We start from the raw sequence: 22,316 nt of genomic DNA, 5'->3' as shown, positions 1-22,316 counted from the left end.
TTATTCAGAACATGTGTATTCTATTTAAATACTTAAAATCCATAGAACATTTTTCTTGCACCGGGACGGCGACGTAGTGGTCTTACCATATATCTGAATCCATCAATTACTTCACCTCCTTCAGCTGAGAAGATAGCGTAATCAGTCTCGTTTTCGTTGATAATTTTCAAAGATGATCCATTTACGCCTTGAAGAAGAAGCTCTTGGGTTTCGTTGGGTTGGACAACTTGACTGCGGACCACTTCCTGGTTTCCTCCTTTAACGTGAACGATCTGTAAAAAAGAAATACCATTAGTAAGGAAAACTTAAAAGAGAATAACAGTAACACATATAGTTATAGAAGTACATCTAGGCATTATTTTAAAATAAATTGTTGGACTTAGTTACCTGGGCGGTCAAAGCATGAGTTCCATGATTAACGACGGTGTATTTATCATGAGAAATGGGTTTACGTAGAGCAGCGGGGCGCATGACAATTCTTGGTCTGCGCGCTGGTCTGCATTGTCCAGCTTGAGGACCTTGATGGTGCTGTTGTTGAGATGGACGCTGCTGTTGTTGAGCTTGGTGGTGCTCTTGTTGCGCTGGATGTTGACCACCTTGACCTGAAAGATGGGCTGGTCGTATCATTGGCCTGCACGCTGGACGACGGAATGGACGACGTCCTGAACCTGCCGGGCTACCTGATTGTTTACAAGGACGAGATACTGCTGGTTTACCTGCAAGACGTCCTGATGTAAGTCCAGGATGGTGTTTAAGTCTACGCACTACAACATGTTGGAGTTTGCGATGTCCAGCTGGGTACATGGGTCTTCGGCTATATCTACCAACTTGATGCATGACAACTACGGATGATGCAGGTGCTAGATGGTAATTGTTTACCAACATTACTGATTTTTCATCAGATATAAGTTGTTTGATTTTTCTCTCAATGTCTCGTACTACTCTTCCACCCTTGGCTACAACAAAATAAAATATTAATTTATTGCTATTTTAATATCTTATAAAATATTTTTAATTTACAATAGAATTTAGAAAGGACTTAGACGAATCAGAAGATGGTGTTGCAGTAAATGGACAACTTATAAACAATATTAGTTATGAAGACGATACAGTATTGCTGGCACATAGTGCGCAGAGGCTCTAAAGGATGATGGATAATGTTGTAGAAACCTGTAACAAATACGACCCAAGACTAAATTGTAAGAAGACAAAAATAATGATCGTTAGTAAGAACACCAACATAAACTCCCAAATTACAATAAACAATACACCGTTAGAAAGAGTACAGAAAATATGCTATTTGGGTTGTAAAATTAAGGATACTTGGGATCATAACTACGAAATAAAAACTCATAATATTGAAAAAGCCAGAAGTTCTTTTGACAGTCTTAGGAAGATTATCTGCAACTTATTTTTAAGAATCAATATACGCATAAAAATTCATAAATGTTACGTCTTTAGTGTTATCCTCTATGGAGTAGAAATCTGGAGTCTTACAGAAGATGCCATAAAACAAGTAGAGGCGTTTGAAATGTGGTGCTGCGAGGTATGTTAAGTGGCTCATATACAGAGTGAGGCAAATAAAGGGCCTATTGAAATATCTCGAGAACTAAAGGCAAGAGAATCATGAAAATTTGAATTAAGGGGTTTTGAAGAGTCATCTATTTAATGAAAATATTTTCATCTATTTGCTACTTCCGGTTATACCGGAAGTTGCTTATAACTTCGTTTTTTAAATGGGACACCCTCTATATTTTTACATTTTTGGATTCTCTTCGATGTCTTCTTTTTTAAAATATTATGAGGTTTTGTAATGTTATACAGGGTATTTTAAAAGATAATTACGTTTTTGTATTAATTTCGTAGCAACATTCACACCCTGTAGAAATGTAGTAGTTTGACATATAAAACCCTACTTACGTTCAAATGATTTTTAATATGGTCTACTATTGTTAAGAATCATTAGTATAGCTAAATTTTTATTTTTAGTATACAGGGTTGGTCGAAACTCGGAATGAGTATTTTCTGAGTTTTCTTAAATGGAACACCCTGTATTTTAGTATTGTAATGAAATGATATTTTATGGTACTTTTTTATTTCTTAAGCATTCCCTATACCTAACTGCTTTAATTTGTGCTTCATTGTTAATCGCATCAACAATCTTAACTACGTAGGTACTTTGATAGCTAAACCATTATTGGTAATTTTAAGGATTAGTCTGGATTAATATGTATTTATTTCTGAAAAATTATTTGTGATTGAATTTTTTCACGGCCAACCTAATAAAATTTTACGTATTTTTTGTTGCAATTAATGTTTAGTTTGAATCACCAATAGCTTACAAATTAAAGCAATTAGGTATAGGGAATACTTATAAAATAAAAAAGTACCATGAAATATCATTTCATTACAGTACTAAAATACAGGGTGTTCCATTTAAGAAAACTCAGAAAATATTCATTCCGAGTTTCGACCATCCCTGTATACTAAAATTTCAAAATTAGCTATACTAATGATTCCTAACAATAGTAGACTATATTAAAAATCACTTGAAAGTAAGCAGAGTTTTTAATGTCAAACTGTTACAATTCTACAGGGTGTGAATGTTGCTACGAAATTAATAAAAAAAACGTAAATATCTTTTAAAATACCCTGCATAATATTACAAAACCTCTTATTTTAAGAAAGAAGATATTGAGGAGAATCCAAAAATGTAAAAATATACATGGTGTCCCATTTAAAAAACGAAGTTATAAGCAACTTCCGGTATAACCGGAAGTTGCAAAGAGATAAAAATATTTTCATTTAATAAATCGTCCTTCAAAACCACTACATTCCAATTTTCATGATTCTGTTGCCTTTAGTTCTCGAGATATTTCTAATAGGCCAGTTATCTGCCTCACCTTATATACACCATACAAATAACATAACTATTCTCCAGAGGCTAAGAAAAGACAAAGAAATTATTAACATCGTAAAAAACGGAGAATTGGCTTACATCGGCCAATTCGTTATTCATTATTCAGTGTTCATTATGCGTAATAATACCGACTATAAAACTTATGAATAAAATACCGACTTCTACAGTTGATTCTATAAGGCAAGATTGAGGGCAAGAGAGGCCCTGGACGTAGACGTATATCCTGGCTGGCTAATCTTAGGAAGTGGACTGGTCTAACGTCAACTGATCTATTTCGAGCTGCTGTGAATAGAATAAGATTGGTCAATGTGGTCACCAACATCTCTAGAAGATAGGCACCTTTAGAAGAAGAAGAAGAAGACAAAGACTTTCCATGATGCTTTTGGTTAACCGTTCTTATTTGTGTGAATATAAAATAAATTAAAAACAAAAAACTTACCGGTGATAATAGCTACTTCTGTGTAATCTCTGTTCAATATATGTAACAGAGCTACTCCAGCGTCTTTCTTATGCTCAATTTCTACAGTTTCATTTGGTTTAACTACCTTGTATTGATCATTGGCACGGTCATCGCTGTCAGTGTATGTCACCTGAAATGAACGATCAGCTAAGTTAACTCAGATAAAATTTGTTTGGATCTCTAAGTTTTTATGGCCTTGATTTCATAAATTCTGTAGTAGTAAATGAAAAATCTCACCTCAACTTCTATGTCCGATTTTCCGTTGTTGGTAACAGTGAATTTCTGAGAATTGGAAAGGGTTACATCATTAGGATCATACATCAAAGCAGGGACGGATGAACGTGAGACTAAATTGAACCTGTCCAAACTTGTTGGAATAAGAGGAAGAGCAGTTTCTGCTTTCTCATCAATATTTCTAACTAAATCCTCAAGATCTTCAATAACATCTCCTCCTTCAGCTCTAAAGACTGCATCTTCAGTCTGGCTTGTGTTGATAACTTCCAAAACGGTAGATTGGAACTGAGCTGTGAGTTCAAAAGACTCAGATGTATTAGGCTGAACGGTTTTGCGATGGAGCTCTAGAGTTTGAACGGGTGAGGTACGCTTCAACTAAGAAAAAAAATTATTTTAGTATCAAGAATAAAAGAAAACATTTTAATACGGCTAATTTGGACAAAAAGCAACGAGCAAGTGAGTGACTTTCAATTGTCTACTGCCTATTTCAAACAAGGAGGTTCTGAGAAAGATGAATAAAGAAATGGAAATCTTAATTACCATCAAAACAAGAAAATTAGAATATCTCGGACATATTAGACGTGGAGAGAGATACAACTTGCATGCTGTATTATATACAGGGTGTCCAGAAACTCTACAAACAAACAAAGACAGGAGATTCCTCTTATTTTATCGCATAACTTTTATTTCTTTAACTGTTACGCATTTTTGATACTGGATTATTAAATGGTGAGGTATTCTAGTACCAAAAGGTACTCTCGCTTTAAGTCGGTAGGACAAACCGTTTTCTAGAAAAATCGATTTGAAAATTTTTCGTTTTTTGAATTTCCAAAAAAATAAAAAAAAAACTATTTAGAAAAACGAAAACTGGTACGTTTATTTATATTCCAGAGACGAATCGTGTTCATTAACAAGTTGACGGACAGTACGTCAAATGTATAAGCAAGTGTGTGACACTATCTGAATTTTGTAAAGTAGAATAGGGAAATTGCTGAATTTCATTTGGCGCTTTTTGTATATGGAAACAATGAGTTCTATAACATCTTTTGTAAACATGTGGACGACGACCATGTATGTCGTTTCACATTTTATATGCATCTATGGATGTATTTTGTACATGCACAACTCGTTATTTTAAAAATGTCGTCTATAGAAGTTGTGTCACATTACATCAATGGAAATTAGACGTCTATAGACGTTCTGTCCGTCAACGTGTTAATTGTGAATTTCTAGTACCGGTCACATGAGTCCGTTTTGGGTAGGTCAACGGTTATTTTATCGCATAACTTTTTTGTCTTTAATTTTTAAGCATTTTTGACTCTAGATTATTAAATTATGAGTTATTCCAGTACTAAAATTTACTCTTGCTTTAAGTTGGTAACATACACCGTTTTCTTTTTGAAAATATTTTTCAATTTTTTTTCAAATTCAAAAACAAAAAATTTTAAAATCGATTTTTATAGAAAACGGTGCATCCCACCGACTTAAATCAAGAGTACCGTTTAGTACTAGAATACCTCATAATTTAATAATCTAGTATTAAAAAGGCTTGAAAGTTAAAGAAAAAAAAGTTACGCTATAAAATAACCTATGCCCTACCCAAAACGGACGCCTATGACCGGTACTATAAATTCGCAACGGATCGAATATATTTATCTCTGGAAGATAAATATTACATAACACTAATATAACACTAATTACAAGACGCCATCTTCAAAGAGCTCTAGCTCCCTTAGGAAGCATTTTCGGACTAAATGAATTGGGTTAAAATGTCTTAAAATTAACTGAGGAATCTTCTGTCTTCTTTAGTCGGTAGAGTAAAGGATAGGCAGACGCAGAATATCGTGACTGCGCTACCGGAGAGAATGGTACAAAAATGTACATCAAATGAACTTTTCAGTGCAGCTGTATTTAAAGTTCGAATAGCTATTATGATGATTGCCGACTTTCCCGTCCCGGAGATGCCACTTGAAGAAGAAGACACCTTGGCTGCCAGACGTCTTCATTTACTGTAAATATTAATTAGGATAACGTTAGATATGAAAGAATCCAAACCCGATTTTTTGAGTAGAAAAATTAACTTAGAATCGTTTATGGGATAAAAGTACTTTACAAGAAAATGATATGAAGAAGAAATGATGATGAAAAAGAAAATATTACATTATATTATATTGAAAAGAGATTAACTAACTACTTTAAAAACTGCTTTAGAAACTGTCTGAGTAGGTATATAGCACAGGAAGATGGAAAAAGAAGAATATCCTGGTTAAAGAACCTCAGAACCTGGTTTAAGGTTCAACACAGCATGTGTGGAGCTTTTTCGCGTTGCTGCAGATAAAGTGAAGATTGCCATGATGATCGCCAACATTCGTCACGGATAGGCACATCAAGAAGAAGAATATAGCATAGATGACAAAAAAGAAATCAGAGAAACTTCTTATATCGTAGTTAAAAGAATATCTAAATTATTGGTGTAGATAACTGTAGAACTAAAACACTTCTGGAGAATACATAAAGTAAGGTATTGAAGGATAAAGCGTGATGTGAATCTCTCAAAATAAATCACTAGACTAGAAGAATCGAAGTGTCGTAAATTCATCAAGCCGACAAATGTTCTAAATTAATTTGCCAAAAATAAAGAAAAGTAACAAATAGTCAACAAACAACAAAATAAGACAACAGGCAAATAGTTTGCCTAAAATTAAAAAAAGAGAGGAAAACTTACCTCAATATCGAAAGCAGCTTTTCCAAGGTTAGTTACAGTGTACTTTCCAGGATGTTCATTGCTTCCTTCAACATTTTGACTCAAAACAGTGACAGCAGTTCTTGGGCTTAAAGAAAAGTTTTCCAAAACGGTCATTTCAGTTTCTGTTTCATCTGAGTCAAGAAGTTCTTCCATGTTGTTTTCCAAGTCGTCAATAACGTGACCACCTTTAGCAGAAAATGACACTTCCTGTTCGTAACTGTTGTTGCTCACTTTCAACACGCTTTGTTCAAGATTGTCCTCAATATCTATCTCAGTGGTTTGGTCTGGTTGGACTACAAACCATTGTGGAGCATCATCTTGGTTATTGAGATGTATCACCTAAAAAACAATATATTTCAACATTTTTCTAAAATGTATCCCACACATAAAACAACAGAAATTGAGGATTGTAAAAATATTTGAGAAAATGTATTACAAAAGACAAAAAAAGTACGAAATCAATTAACAAAGATACATACCTCAACAAAAAGATCAGCTTTTCCGTGATTCGTGACGACATACTTTTTGTCTTCTTCCTTGTCTCCTCCGCTCTGAGACACTGCTAAGATAGTAGTTCTAGGAGGTAAAACGAAATTCTCAAGTTTCGATAACTTCGAAACGGAGAAAGTGGTTTCATATTCGTATTCTTCATATGTCGTAGTGGTTTTAGTGACGGTAACTTGTTGGGCTACAATAAGGATACAATACAGTGAAAACTGATAAGTTGGGATGTTTTAAGTGTAAACACAGCTTAAAGTGAGTTGGTAGCTCTGAGAGAGATGACCATCTGGCATTTACTGTTCTGCGATGATGTTCCATGCGGACTGACAGGCAGGGCAGACAACAACGGGGCAAAAAGAGTAGTTGTAGAAAACTGAATGTAAAATGTATTGAATAACATGTTAGTAATAAATATGAATTATTCCATCGACAGTGGTCTTATTAATTAAACAATGGTTAAGGTACTTAGGACATATCAATGGCGACGAGGATAAAAGTGGTAACGAAGTAAATACTAATTGTTTTATGTAAACCGATGCCCGGTACCTTTGTTAGTGAATCAAGATGGCGAACAAAAAGTTCGAAGAATTTATTCCAGATTTACAACCGTGGAATATTTACGAAGAAAGATTGGAACAACATTTTGTGGCAAATGGGGTTGAAGAGGAAGCTATTAAAGTGGCGATCCTAATCAGTTCGGTGAGTGCACCCACATACACCTTGTTGAGAGATCTATGTTTTCCAGAAGCTCCCAAAACCAAAACATTTGCAGAATTATCAAAAAGTTATTAGCTACCCATTACGGAGATCAAGTGAGTACATGGAGAGAGAGATGTACATTTTTTGACCTGCGGCAAGAAACTGAGGAAAAAATAGCTGACTGGTATGCCAGGATAAGAAGTGCTGCAGTTACGTGCAAGTTTGGGGCAGATCGAGGTCAACTGTAAATACAATGATTTCATTCTAGAGTAAGTCAAAAAAAAAAGAACAAAAAATTGTTCAGTTAGGTTTTACATAATCATATTAATCATATTTGGGTAGATATAAATTAAGGGTGAGGGTGATAAGTTGGGATGTTTTAAGTGTAAACACAGCTTAAAGTGAGTTGGTAGCTCTGAGAGAGATGACCATCTGGCATTTACTGTTCTGCGATGATGTTCCATGCGGACTGACAGGCAGGGCAGACAACAACGGGGCAAAAAGAGTAGTTGTAGAAAACTGAATGTAAAATGTATTGAATAACATGTTAGTAATAAATCTGAATTATTCCATCGACAGTGGTCTTATTAATTAAACAATGGTTAAGGTACTTAAGGACATATCAAAAACAGTATACTAGCATTACATTGAACTTATTAGAGAAGTAAACAAGAAACCAAAAACCGTAAATGAATAACAGAAAACCTCAAATACACCTTAAAACTAATGGAACTTAAACTTGAAATGGGAGAGGAAGAAGCTGGTCAGCTGAGCGAACCTTTCAATGATGATTAGCTAAGATCCACCATCCATATAATGAAAAATAATACGGCTTCGGGCATTGACAATCTGCTCATAAACCAAATTAATAAATTTGAACCAAAAACAGTACAGTGGCTCCTCCAGATGATGAACAGCTAACGTATGTCACTAAAGTTTTCGGAAAATTTTAGATTTAAAATTATTATTGGTAGGAAGCGTTGGATCAAGTTGCCATTGGAAGCCAAAATTAGTAAACAACTTAAACAATATAAACAATGTCAGTTTTGACAAATACGGTCCGTTAAGATGTCGTACAAACTTAATATTCGTCAAAGTATTTATCGTTTAGTTGGACATGTACCAAAACGCAATATTGTAAGAATTTTTAGTGCTCAAAATATTTCTGTGTCAACGATTTACCAGACAATTAAAGAGTGCGAAAATGGTATACCATGCCTTAATTTGCCCAAAAGTGGAAGACCAAGAGTTTTAATTCCTGCTCGAGAACAGAGATTAATTCAGAGTATGGAGAACCAATTAGGAAAATCTTTGCGAAATGTTGGCCGAAGATATAATGTTTCACGAATGAATGTAACAAGAACAATTTCTAGAAATAATTTAAAACGATATAAAAGAAAAAAGCTCCTAAGTACACACCAACCCAGTTAGAAAAAATTCCTAGATGTTGCCGTGCATTGAGACGCATCCATTTTCCTGGTAAAATTCTCATTATGGATGATGAAAAGTATTTTACTCTATCCAATTCCGAAATGAAGGGCAACGACGGATTTTATACACGCAATGTACAAGATGCACCGGACGAAGTTAGGTTTAAGGGAAAAGTGAAATTTGCCGATAAAATTTTGGTATGTTGTGCCATCTCAGAAGCTGGTGTTTCACAGCCGTTTGTTGGGCGTGTTCGCGGTGAAGCTCTCAATGCTGACATTTACATTGGCAGGTGTCTTACAAAGCTTGTTCAATTTATAAATACTCATCACTCCAATGATGAAATTATATTTTGGCCCGACTTAGCGTCATGCCATTACGCCAGGAGAACTACAGATTGGTTAACTGCTCAAAATATAAATTTTGTTCCCAAGCGCGACAACCCTCCAAATGTGCCTCAGGCGAGGCCTATAGAAGAGTTTTTAGCTGTTTTGAGTCGAATGGTGTATAATAATGGCTGGGAAACCCAAAATGAAGATCAGCTAAGGCGAAGAATTTTGCAAAAATTTCGTGAGATCGATTTAGAAACAGTACAAAGACTTATTGCAAATGCAAGACCAAATTTACGTGCCATCGAAGATCACGGACCTCTTTCTGTTCTATAAAAATACATTATAAACCTTAAATATGTAGACTTAATTTTTTGTATTTGGTTAATAAAATAAAATTAATTTACAATTAAAAAATACATATATATTTTTTCCGAAAACTTTAGGGACATACGTTATGAAAAATGTATGGTTCGACAGTTGATAGGATAACCAATCATCATCAAAGAGATAAAAGACCACAGACTGAGGTGGGCAGAACATGTACGCAGAGCTAATGGAGAAAATCTTTTCAAATAGATATGGATGGAGAATCCGATCAGCAGAGGACCCTTTGGCAAATCTAGACTAGGATGATGGGATAACATTCTAAAATATTTGCATGCCATGAGAATACCCAACTGGGAGGATATATTATTGTCTAAATAGATGAAGGCAATTCGTACAGGCACGGAAGACTCACGAAATGTTAGGAACAGAGAAAGAGAATGTCAGTGGTACTGACCCCCGATTAACAATTTCAAAAATGAGATTTCCCTACATGTTAAACACACAAGGTTATAAAGAAAGAGAAACGCCAAGTAGAAAATGAAGGGCAAGAAGAAGAAATTCATTTTAACATAGATTTACTCAAAGACGAAAGTCTTTGGTCTTGTATCATAGGAGACTTAACCAGAAATTAAGGGAATTCGGTTTCAGAAACGTCAAAGAAACGAACGAGCACGTAAAACACAGTGTAAAATAATCAACATAAAAATAAACTAAGAAACCAAAAAATCGTTTTGAATAAGAAAATTCTATCTATATATGAAAAGTATAAACACCCACTCCCCAGAAGGCATATCGAAGTACAAAGAGAAAAACAGAAGTAAAACCAAAGACGGCAAAAGAAAATAATGAAGAATGGGAAGGAACGTGTGCCTAAATTGAACAATTTTTAGGAGGAATAAGGAAATCTGAATTATGGAAAATATTGAAATCTTTTAGGAAAAATACCAACGAGAAAGTCGAAATACAATACTTATCAGACGAAGAGTGGGAAGAACAATGTAAAGAACTAATCAAAGAAAACCGCTTAGGTTTCATAGAGGCAGATACAGAACACGAACAATACAAAATAAAAAATGAAGAAAGCATTGAGCAATCACTATGGAAAACGATGAAGAAGGTAATACTGTGACAGGGTGCAGTTTGTCAAACGTAGGAAAAAGTTTAGAAATCTCAGAATCGCCATACCGCCGCATGACGAGTATAAGATTTTCAAACTCTTTTCTACCCTTGACAAACTGTACTATGGGATAACGCACGGGTTAATAGAAGCCATAAGAAAACTTATACCTACAACAGTAATAGAGTAATAATTATTCCCAGCAATAAATACTCGAACGAATTTAAGACCACAAAAGGCTTACTGCAGGGATGCTCTACATCTACTACGTTATTTAAAATATTCTAGAAAAAATATTAAAGCCATGAAAAAGGAAATCTGAAGGTATGGGAATACCAATTCGAGATGACTTCTTGTACACACTAAGTCTTGCAGTTACCAAGTGGTAGATGGGAGATGGGCTGGCCCCAACATTTTTTAACCTGGCACTGGAGTATGCGGTTAGGCAAATGCAAACTGGACGAGGAAACCTACTGACAAACCGAACGGTTCAACTGGCCGCTTATGCCGATGATATTAATATTATGAGTAGAACATCAACAGGAGCACAGGAAACATACGCAGAGTTAAAAACACAAACCAAAATGTTAGCTCTGGAAATTGACACAAAAAAAAACAAAAATAATGACTCAGACGAGAAGAAATATAGTCCCACAAAACATTATACATGAAGATGACATTGAAACTGTTGGAAAGTTTACATATCTGGGAGTAGAAATATATGCCGACGGATCAGAATATGGAGAAATACGGAAGAGAATAACGCAGGCAAACATTATTTTGGGTATTATTTTGCCATCGCCCATATATTTCGGTCTAAAAGTTTCCACCGAAATACAAAGATGAGAATTTATAAAACTTTAATTCGACCAATAACATGCTGTGGCAGTGAAGCCTGGGTCCTGAAAGAAACATCTAAAAACAAACTCGACACATTCGAAAGGAAAGTACTGAGGAGAATACTAGGACCTGTGAGGGAAAACGCAATCTTCAGAAGTCGATACAACAACGAACTTTCACAACTTTATAAGGAAGCACCCCTGTCAGACTTCATTAGAATACAAATATTGCAATGGGCTGGACATGTGATAAGAATGGGAGAGGATAGGCTACCAAAAGAGCACTGAATGCTAGAATGCAGGGAAAGAGACCGGTTGTAAAGCCAAGAAAGCGCTGGGAAGACACAGTAAACAGCGACGCACAAGCCCTTTTAGGAGTCCGTGTATGGAGAAGAGCAGCCACAGACAAGCAAAAGGGCGGAGGCAAAAAATAAAGGAGGCCAAGGCTCAATTTGGGCTGTAGTGCCGTAGAAGAAGAAGAAGTGGTAATTCCTCAAGATGAAGAAGATCTATTATATATGCTCCGAAATCTAGAAGAGGAATACACAAAAAATGAACTTGAAATAAAAATAAAAGACCGAATACTTAAGAACAAGACAAAAACCAGGAAAAAACTTGGAAATAGACGAAAATAGGGAAATTGACTACATTAAAAAATTCAAATACTTATGATTCATAATCTCAAAGAATGGAACAACTGAGCAAGAGATAACCAGCAGATTGGTATAGACATTATGTATCAAGGTAAATTACCAGAAATACAAAGAAAATAATATAGAATACCTTGATACGTAGTGTAATGATGTACAGAGCAAAGCATTGGGTAAAATACAAACGAAACAGGTTCAAAATTACAGGAAACCGAAACGGAGTTTATGGGAAAAAGTATTAGAGTAACAAAACTGGACCTTAAGATCGGTCAAGGTGTATATAAAAGGTCGAGCCCACAATAGATGAGACCTTGCCATACTTGTTGCCAACCAACCTCCTTAGTGATGGTAAATAGGAAGAGGACACCATTTCCAAACTAACAATTCGAAATATAGTACAAGTACCAGTTGAAAGAGTTCAACCAATTCACCAATAATTGGGAATTATCGTAAGGGACCAACTTGATTCAGACATACAAATAAAAGGCAGAATTTCATTAACTATAAAGAAAATTTCTCATTTAACCATGATAGAACCAGTTTGATAACCAACATGGAATAATTTTAATGTAGCACATAAAGAAGAAAGAGTAGGATAAACATTTACTTACATCGTTTCATCTTGAAGACGGTGTTTGCTGGATTTAGTCAAAACAAACTGATGCATACAGCTGATGGGACTTCTTTTATAGGTATCAAAGCCTTGACGATAAGGTCCCGAAATATGCATTCAAAAATAACAATTTATCAGATTATTCGATTATCAAACAAACAACACCTTCGCAGTCGACTATTATAGGTATGGAATGTTTTTTGCAAAAGTAGATTACTCTTATTATTCATATATTATCCAAATTTGTCCAAGATTATCAAAAATAACTTTGGCATTGACATTGATTTTAGCAAAAAATGAAAGACACCAAAATTGTATAAAATATAATTCCCTCCATTTTTGTTTATATATTATTGTAATGTTAGTGATAAAGGAGATAATTGAATAAATATGCTTTGTCACTATTTTCCCTCTTAACTCGGAAAATATCGATTGCACGAATAGATTTGTAAAAGAAAATTGTAGAAAATATCATTTTCAACAATTTCAGTACTTACCATTTCTATCGAAAAGTTGAAAATGACGAAAATATTGAGCAAAATGGGTTCTCCTTTATGCTCAACATTGAGTCGCGATTTTAAATTCACACTACCATTGTACCATTGATCCCGTTTGACGTGTAGTTGCAGAATGGACTTCAAATGTAGGACTTAACATCAGTTCTCCAAAGTCGAAAATTATGAAATTTACCAAAGGGAGGAATTTGGTGGGATTGAGTCCTCTAAGTCTAAATGTTACACATTTAAATCTGATGAGTGAAGTAAAGTACCTTGGGATAATATTATTAGACTCAAGAAGTGCTTGTAACCAGCAGATAAAACGAATAACGAAGAGAGCAGTAACTATGTTAATGGTAGCCAGACGCACTCATGGAAAAATGTGAGGTTTAAAACCAGACATAGTACATTGGATTTATAACATGGTGGTAAAACTCACAAATACATATGCATCAGTGGTATGTTGGCCAAAAGTTAAGCAAAAAAGTGCCATCATTAAATTTAGCAAGGCGTAAAGCAGAGGTTCTCAAAGTGGGTGACGCGGCACCCTGGGGTGCCTCAAGCATTTGCCAAGGGTGACGTGGAACATTTAAGAAAAGTCGCACAACCGGCCGCTGCGCCACTGTCCAATCGAAACATGTTGACTATTTTGTACTTGTGTATTCTCGATGGCGACCGAGAAACAAACAGCCGAATTCGACCGACGCGACTGCTACCTGCATTCATTCATTCATTCCACAGTTTAATTCTTGCAGCTTGCAGCCGACAAGTGAGTTTTGTAAAAATTAGAGTTAGATTTGAAAGTGGAAGTTTTAGATATAACTGCAGAAGAAAAGTGACTACGTAAGTAATTATATTCATTGGAATTAATATGTATAATAATATGTACTTTTGTTGTTATTTTTGCCATAAAATATGTCTTGCCTTATTACGGTTGAAAAATACCTTTCATTGTTGGCAATGTTTTGCTTTCTTTTATTTGGGACATTTTTTTCATTCCAGAATAATGGAAAATTGGCTGAAATCTGGGTCTTTGAAAAGGAAATGTAGTGAAGTCACTGAAGCATCTGAATCAACTGATTAAAAAGACATTTGGAAAATAACCATTCTGGTTTAGCCGATAAGGCCGAAGAAACCTTCAAACGTCGTGCTTCATCTCTTTAGGCAGGGTCATACATGATGGAAAGAGTCTGCAAAAATAAAAACGAAAACGCCAATGAAGCATCATTTATTGTTGGTTTGCACATTGGAAAAGCTGGAAGACCCTATACCATTGGCGAGGAACTGATTAAATCTTGCATGAAGGATGTCGTACAATGTATGTTAGGTCCAGATATGACCAAGAAGACTGATAATGTGCAGATGTCAAACAGCACTATGTATAAGCAACAGAATTCACACTATTTCAGACTTTGTAGAGAGAGAGAGAGAGCTTATAAATAGATTAAAAACTTGTGAATTCTTCAGTTTACAGCTTGGTAAAAGGACCGGGACTTGCTTTTCTGCTTGTGTTTGTAAGGTTTCCATTCGGGATGAAAATATAAGAAGAACTCCTTATCTGTGAAGAGCTTAAAAGTTATGCCACTGGTGAAGAAATTTTTAAGGCTATCCACGAGTATATGGGAAAAAAATTATATAGAATGGAGTAAATGTGTGGATATTTGCAGTGATGGAGCGGCTGCAATGGTTGGTAAAATTAGAGGCGCGGTGTTTAGAATAAACGTAGTGGCAGAAAATGACTCCAGCAGTCATTGTATCTTACATCTTACATCGCCATTCTTTGGTAACTAAGAAGATGCCTCAAGGTTTGAAAGATGTTTTGGAGGGTTCTGTGAAAATAATTAACCATGTAAAGAGCCGTCCGCTTCAAGCACGCCTTTTAAAGCTCACCGCTGAAGATATGGGTATGGATCACTTCAATCTTTTGCTCCACACAGAGATCCGGTGGCTATCGAGGGGAACAATTTTAGGGAGACTATTTGAACTAAAAGATCCACTGATTATAACATTTGCAGAGGAGTCTTTCATCCAAGAATTAAAAGATGTCATTTGGCTGCTAATTTTTTTGGATACCTTTCAGACATCGAAATAATAAATAAAACCACCACTTCGCTTCAAGCAAAAGGACAATTAGATAAAATCAAAGCCTTGCGTAAGAAAGTTACATTTTTCAAAGCATGTGTTGAAAAGAGGAACCTCACAAATTTCTCTCGATTACAGGAATTTGTTATAACAAATTAAATCAATCCTCAAACGAAATTCTTTGAAATTGTTATTGCTCATTTGCAAGGTTTGGAAGAAAGTATTGTAAACTATTTTCCTGACATTTACTCAGATGACTTATATAGCTGTGTACTCAAATACCGTGAAGGAAGCCAAGAAGAGTTCTGGATGCAAGTATATTCAGAAAATAATATTGTTGGCAAGGTTGCAGTGAAAAAAACTTGTGTGTTTCACATCGACTTATCTCTGCGAGTCTTCTTTCTCTGCATATGCTTACATTAAAAACAAATACAGAAGTAAACTTCAAGCATCAAGGGATTTGAGGGTCAAACTTACAAAGATTCCCATAATTATAAAGGATATAATGAAAACATCGAAAAAGTTTCATTCATCACATTAAGTAAGGCTATTTGAATATCAAATGTACTGTATTTTATTATTATTTAAGTAATTAACATACCCACCCACGAGACAGGAGATCTTGGATGCCAATGAAGCACTGAAGAATAATAAATCCCCAAGAATTGACAACATACCAGATATGAAATTCTAAAAATTGGAGGACACACGCTAGTAGATAGATTCAATAAACTAATAACAGACGTGTGTAACCCAGAAGAAATTCCAGGAGACTGGGAAAATCAATTATATACCCAATCCCTAAGAAGAAGAACAAACTCAACTACAAAAACTATAGCGGCATATCCTCACCAGGGCCGTAACTACGATGTTAGGGGCCCCGGGGCAAAGGTGATCTGGGGGCCCCCAACCGGGGGGTCTGGGGGTTTACCCCCAGCGCAGCGGAAGGCGGGGTCCGGAAAAATGTTCGATATTTAACCCCTTGAAAACGTATTTTAATGCATTCCATGACTGAATATTCTTCCTTGTACCTACGATCTTCTTGTTCTTTTAGCCCATTTCTATCCAACTTTGGACATAGGCCTTCCCCAAATCTTTCCATTTCCGTCTGTCTTTGGCTGCGTTTTTCCAGTTAGTTCCTGCAGCTTTTACAATATCGTCCTTCCATCGCATCTGAGGTCTTCCTCTTCTTCCTACCTACGATCTACATATTGTTTTAGTTTTTAAAATATTGATATATTTTAGTTGACCAACACAAAATAATTTTGAAATCACCTTATAGGCCATTAAAATGTTACATTTTTTAGGCCATACCTTGCATTTGTTAGAGGAGTCAATTTTATTTCTTTAATGTGTAGGGAGGATCAGTAGAAGCTTAAGTTTAAGTTTTTGGGGTCGGCACCCTTGTCCCCCGGCCGCCATCTTGGAAATGGGGTGCAAAGGGATATCGCGCTATATCTCGTAAACTACAAACCCTACGGAAAATCTAATTTAACATAAAATGTAGCAAATTAAATTTTCTACAATATTGTTTCTATTACTTTCTATCGTGAAGTGACCAACAAAAAAGATATAAACAAAAATAAGTACAAATTTTTTAACAAGTTTTCTTTTGGAGGTTATAACTTTTTTTCAGTTCATTTTAAAATAAAATAACAGTATATCAATTTTGTAGAGAGTTTTTCAGTGAACAATTTCCATTATAAGTTTGTTTAATTCTATTTATTTATATAGGTTTTACAGCGCTCCAAACTTGACCAGATGCTCGAATGCTCATAGGAATGTTGTTCTGAAGCTATTTCCTTGTGGCATTTTTACGATTAACCATTTATATGGGAAATAAGCCACAATTAAAATGAAAAAAATAATTTTATTAACGTTTCGACGCCCAAATCGGGTGCCGTTGTCAAAATACAAAATATTACTAAAATAAACTAAAGTGTTGTTGCTAAGCAAAAGAAAAATTCTTCTAATAATTTATTTAATCTCACTCATTGGGGTTAATTTCATGTAATCGAATGAACTATCTTTCAGTAAGTCGTCCCAGGAACGCAACTCATAAATATTGACAATATCATTTTAAAGTCTTCTACTTTAAAATGTATAATATATGTCTGAATTGCCAATATAAATGAGTGAGATTAAATAAATTATTAGAAGAATTTTTCTTTTGCTTAGCAACAACACTTTAGTTTATTTTAGTAATATTTTGTATTTTGACAACGGCACCCGATTTGGGCGTCGAAACGTTAATAAAATTATTTTTTTCATTTTAATTGTGGCTTATTTCCCATATAAATGGTTAATAGCTCATAGGAATACAATAAAAACAAAACGTTAGGCTTACTTTTCTATCTATATATATTTCTTGTTCAAACAATTTATTATAATTTAACATATCTATGCTATTATTAATCTATTTTTGACCTTTCTTCCCACTATAAAACTTATAACCCTAAGCATATATAGAAAAGACCCAAGAAGTTGTTTGAGGACAAATTCGCCCGTCCAGAAGAAGAATGACGCAACCGCAAAATGCAAAATTCTTAAGAAGAGCGAAAAACGATTTTTGATATCAAAGTCATAAACTATGATCAAAATTAGCCATCCACCACACCGTGACCAGGATCTCGAGATATAAGCATTTTTTGGGGTGTGCTGCTTGTCTATGAAGTAACATAACTTTTTTCCTATTGTACATTTTGACTTAAGATTTTCCAAAAACTTCTTCATGAATTATATTTTATTGTTGTTGTTTAAAATTATAAATTAAAAAGTTTGTCATTCAACTTTTTTAAGTAAACATGAAACTAACGGAATATGATGACAAAATGTTTAAAAATATTAACAACTCCTTTTATAATGCGTTTAAACATTTTGGACAAATTTCATTGTTATCTACATACTTCAACGATAACACAGTAAAATTTTCAAAAGGAAATATTTCCAGCGACCAAAGATACAGCGAGGTAAATTTGAAAAATCATCAAAATTGATTTTTGGTGTTTTTGTATAAAATTTGATTTTTGAACATGTTCCACCAACTTTAGATAAAAATAAACTTCATATTCGGATTCAGCGACCTCAAAAACATAAAAAATGACCAAAATTAGTCATTTATCTTAAATTTGATTTTCGTGGTCGGCATAACGTAATTTTAATTAAAGTATTGTTTTTATTGTATTCCTATGAGAATTACAGAATCTGGTGAAGTTTGGAGCGCTGTAAAACCTAGATAATAAATAAAATTAAACAACTTTATAGTGAAAATTGTTCATTGAAAAATCCTCTACAAAAACGCTATGATGTTATTTTATTGTGAAATGAACGGAAAAAAAGTTATAACCTCCAAGAAGAAACTTCTTACAAAATTGTCTCGTATTTTTGTTTATAACTTTTTTTGTTGGTCACTTGACGATAAAAAGTAATAGACGTAAAATTGTAGAAAATTTAATTAGCTACATTTTAAGTGTAATTAAATTTTCTGTAGGGTTGCTAGTTTAGGAGATACAGCGCGAAAGCCCTGTGCACCACTTTTTCCAATATGGTGACCGGGGGACAAGGGTGGCGACCCCAAAAACTTGAACTTAAGCTTCTACTGAACCCCCCTACACATTAAAACAATAAAATTGACTCCTCTAAGAAATGCAAGGTAAATGTAACATTTCAATGGACTATTATTTTTTACTAGCTTTAAAAAATTTAAAAGAAAAACAACAAAATAAACAGATAGTAAAACAAAATGAGATAATAATATAATGAATCAATAAAAAGAAAATTTCTTGAAACTTCAAAACCGAATAGAAAAATATGAAGATATGAAGGTTTATTTAGAGAAAATGCAGGAAGACGTAAGCCAGATTGCTGAGGAGATACAGAAAATTGAAAAGGTGAAACTAAAATTCAAGAATGCGGTAAAATTCGATATGGAAAAAGTGGAAGAAAAATTGAGGGCAATAGGAAGATGTCAAAAAGGAGGAGACCGTCGGGAAGTAATTATATACAGCTCTAATGAGATCTGAGTCCTATTTGACGAGGATATTAGAAAACGATATCCGGTACCTTCAGCAGTGACACTCTCGAAGGCGAGTACCGTCAATGCTGTTAGATTTATTATGCTGTAGTACTGGTGGGGCTGATTCCAATGTGCTCATTCCATCTTACCCTTACCTTTCTTTTCAATATGTGGTACCATGTGGTTCCGTTCACGTACCAATATGTGGTGGGGTAAATTGGTTAAGACAAAGTAGCTGGGACCGGCGGCCCGTATTCCGGTTACATTTTAGCTTTTATTTCGCCAAAATAACTAATTTCCTCAGTAAATAATTTATATCTTTACGATAGGTTTCGGGGGCCCCAGCTTAGCCCGAGCCCCTCTTCCAATGGCATTTTAGGTTTTATTAAGCCGAAATAACTAATTTTCTAAGTAATAATTTAAATTTTTATGTTAAGGTCTCGGGAGCCCCAGCTTAGTTCAGGTCTCGGGAGCCCCAGCTTAGTTCAGGCCTCAGGGGCCCCTTCTGAGGGTTCTGTTCCAATTGCATTTTAGTCGAAAATACCAATTTCCCCAGTAGCCCAATAAATGACCGTTTTGAAGTGTAATTTCCAGGGGCAACTCCGAATTGCATGAAAATTTGGATTTAGGTTCTACTTACCCTCCACTTCAAAGTTGAATTTGTGCCGTTGGTTGCTTTTACTTGGGGGGGTGACATTTACCACTTCTCGGATGGTGAAAAACGCGTGTTTAAAATAAGGCCGGAAATGGATAAATTGACTTATTTTAAGCACCTTTTGTTCTATAAATTTTTTACGTAAGTCAATACTTTTCGAGTTATTCGCGATTTAAAATGTTGATTTTTCTACGTTTTCAGACCGTTTTCCCCAAATAACTCAAAAAGTAAATATTTTATCGAAAAAAATATTTTCAACAAAAGTGTAGCCTATAAAAAAACGAAAAAAATGGTGTACCAGTAAAGTATACAAATTGAGTAGAAACAAAGTTGTAGCTCATGAAAAATACGTTCTTATTCGTCTAATTCCAAATCGAATAATTTAACGCGAACTCACTGAAGAAAGAAGCGTTTTTCGGGAAAACCTTATTAACATTTTTAATGTATCGAAAAGAAGCTTATTATTTGTTTTTTACAAAAGTTTATAGCATCAAAAATAAACGAGTTACACTGAAAAAAATGTTGGCCCCTTTTTTTGGTAAAAAAAAATCGTGAAAACCTATCCCTATTTAGCACCCTAAATGAAATTAATCATTCGGCTTTGCCATCTTTTTTAACTGTATGTGTATTGTTTATATGATCTGTAAGTTTGATTTGTTTGAAATGCTTATTTTTAAAAACATTTGGTTTTATAGTAAAAAAAAATTTATAAAAATTTTTTAAAAAAAAAAGTAAAAAAAAAAAATAACTTAAAAAGTATTAGTTATAAGAAAAATCTTAAAGAGTAAAAAAATGTAGGTTTTGTTATTATAAATATGTTAGTTTCATTTTGTTTCTCCGTAAGACAAAAATTGGTTAAGATACGGCTGTTCAAAATTTACATGCTCACTGATTAGTGACCCATTCAAGCTTTCTCAGTTATAACCCTTTCAAAAATAAACACTTTAAACCGGTGAGACTGACAGATCATATAAAAAATAGACAGGTAAGTAAATTGTTTGTAAAGCGGTAGCGATTAATTTCATTTGGGGAGCTAAACACGGCGAGATTTTCACGAGTCTTTACAAAAAAAAGGGGGGCCAACTTTATCTTGAGCGTAACTCGCTTATTTTTAATGCTAAAACTTTTGTTAACAATTAAAACAAAGCTTTTTATAAACACTTTAAAAAAGTTTAAATGGGTTTTTCCCGAAAAGTGCTTAATTTTTCGGTGATTTCACCTTGAAATATTCGATTTGGAATTAGACGAATAAGAACGTATTTTTCATGAACTACAACTTTGATTTTATTTGATTGATAGACTTTACTCATACACCACTTTTTTGGGTTTTTTATAAGATACACTTTTGCTAAGGATATGTTTTTCGAAGTAATATTTACTTTTTGAGTTATTTGCCAAAGACCGCCTGAAAACGTAGTTTCTTTGTCGAAAAATCAACATTTTCAATGGCAAATAACTCGAAAAGTATTGACTTACGTAAAAAACTCTATAGAACAAAAGTTGCTTAAAATCAGTCAATTTATCCATTTCCGTTCTTATCTTGAACGTATGTTTTTTCACCCCCGAGAAGGGGTGACTGTCACCCCCCAAATAAAAGCAACCAACGGCAAAATTTCAACTTTGAAGTGGAGGGTAAGTAGAACCTAAATCCAAATTTTCATGCAATTCGGAGTTGCCCCTGAAAATTACACGGTATCGCCGAATTTCCCGTTCATTTACTGGGCTACAGTGAAAAAATAAAATTTTATGTTGAGGTCTAGGGTGCCACTGTACGGTCTTTTTAAAATTGTGTCATTTGAAAATATTTTGTTGGGATCGGCTTTTAAAATACATATTTTTATTTTCCTCGTTAAAATCTATGCACGGTCAAAAAGAGGCATCTGCGGGGCCTCCCTTGGCCGGGGGCCCCGGGGCACTGGCCCGGTTGCCCCAATGGTAGTTACGGCCCTGATCCTTACTCTGTGCGAGTTATAAGATAAGGTGTTTATGGTATGTTTAACAGTAAATGGTTGAGTTCAATTAGTTACCACTATAAACATCCTGGATTAACCGATAATAGTATAAAAGGCCCGGTTTCAGGTAAAAGTTATTTCAGGCTTTATTATGGGAGTACCGTCTAGTCAGTGTTAATTGCAAAAGACCAACTCTGTCTACCTCGGTGGCTTATCGCTCCGGGTGGGTCTTAACAATGGGCCAGGTCA

At 34.6% G+C, this 22,316-nt stretch overlaps 1 protein-coding gene across 1 annotated transcript; it reads right to left on the bottom strand.

The window, feature by feature from the left end:
- On the bottom strand, nucleotides 1-13,139 carry LOC114344673 (uncharacterized). Its single transcript, XM_028295502.2, has 7 exons — nucleotides 12,865-13,139; nucleotides 6,840-7,048; nucleotides 6,340-6,699; nucleotides 3,618-3,989; nucleotides 3,360-3,510; nucleotides 388-956; nucleotides 1-272 (listed from the first exon to the last, which is right to left on the bottom strand). Exons 1-7 carry the CDS (start codon nucleotides 12,872-12,874, stop codon nucleotides 33-35), a joined length of 1,911 nt encoding a protein of 636 aa, XP_028151303.2. The 5' UTR covers nucleotides 12,875-13,139; the 3' UTR covers nucleotides 1-32.
- Nucleotides 13,140-22,316: the final 9,177 nt, after the last annotated feature.

This window comes from Diabrotica virgifera, chromosome 1, assembly GCF_917563875.1.
Source record: "Diabrotica virgifera virgifera chromosome 1, PGI_DIABVI_V3a".
In the NCBI taxonomy this organism is placed as follows: domain Eukaryota; kingdom Metazoa; phylum Arthropoda; class Insecta; order Coleoptera; family Chrysomelidae; genus Diabrotica; species Diabrotica virgifera.
Note: the sequence above shows the minus strand (reverse complement) of the source record. Positions and strands in the feature narration are given on the sequence as shown.

Bases quoted from the DNA above. Each gene is read 5' to 3' on its own strand.
- LOC114344673 (XM_028295502.2), bottom strand. The intron at 6,700-6,839 runs GTATGTATCTTT...ATTGTTTTTTAG, and splicing joins AAGCTGATCTTTTTGTTGAG to GTGATACATCTCAATAACCA. The intron at 3,990-6,339 runs GTAAGTTTTCCT...TTTTTTTCTTAG, and splicing joins AAGCTGCTTTCGATATTGAG to TTGAAGCGTACCTCACCCGT.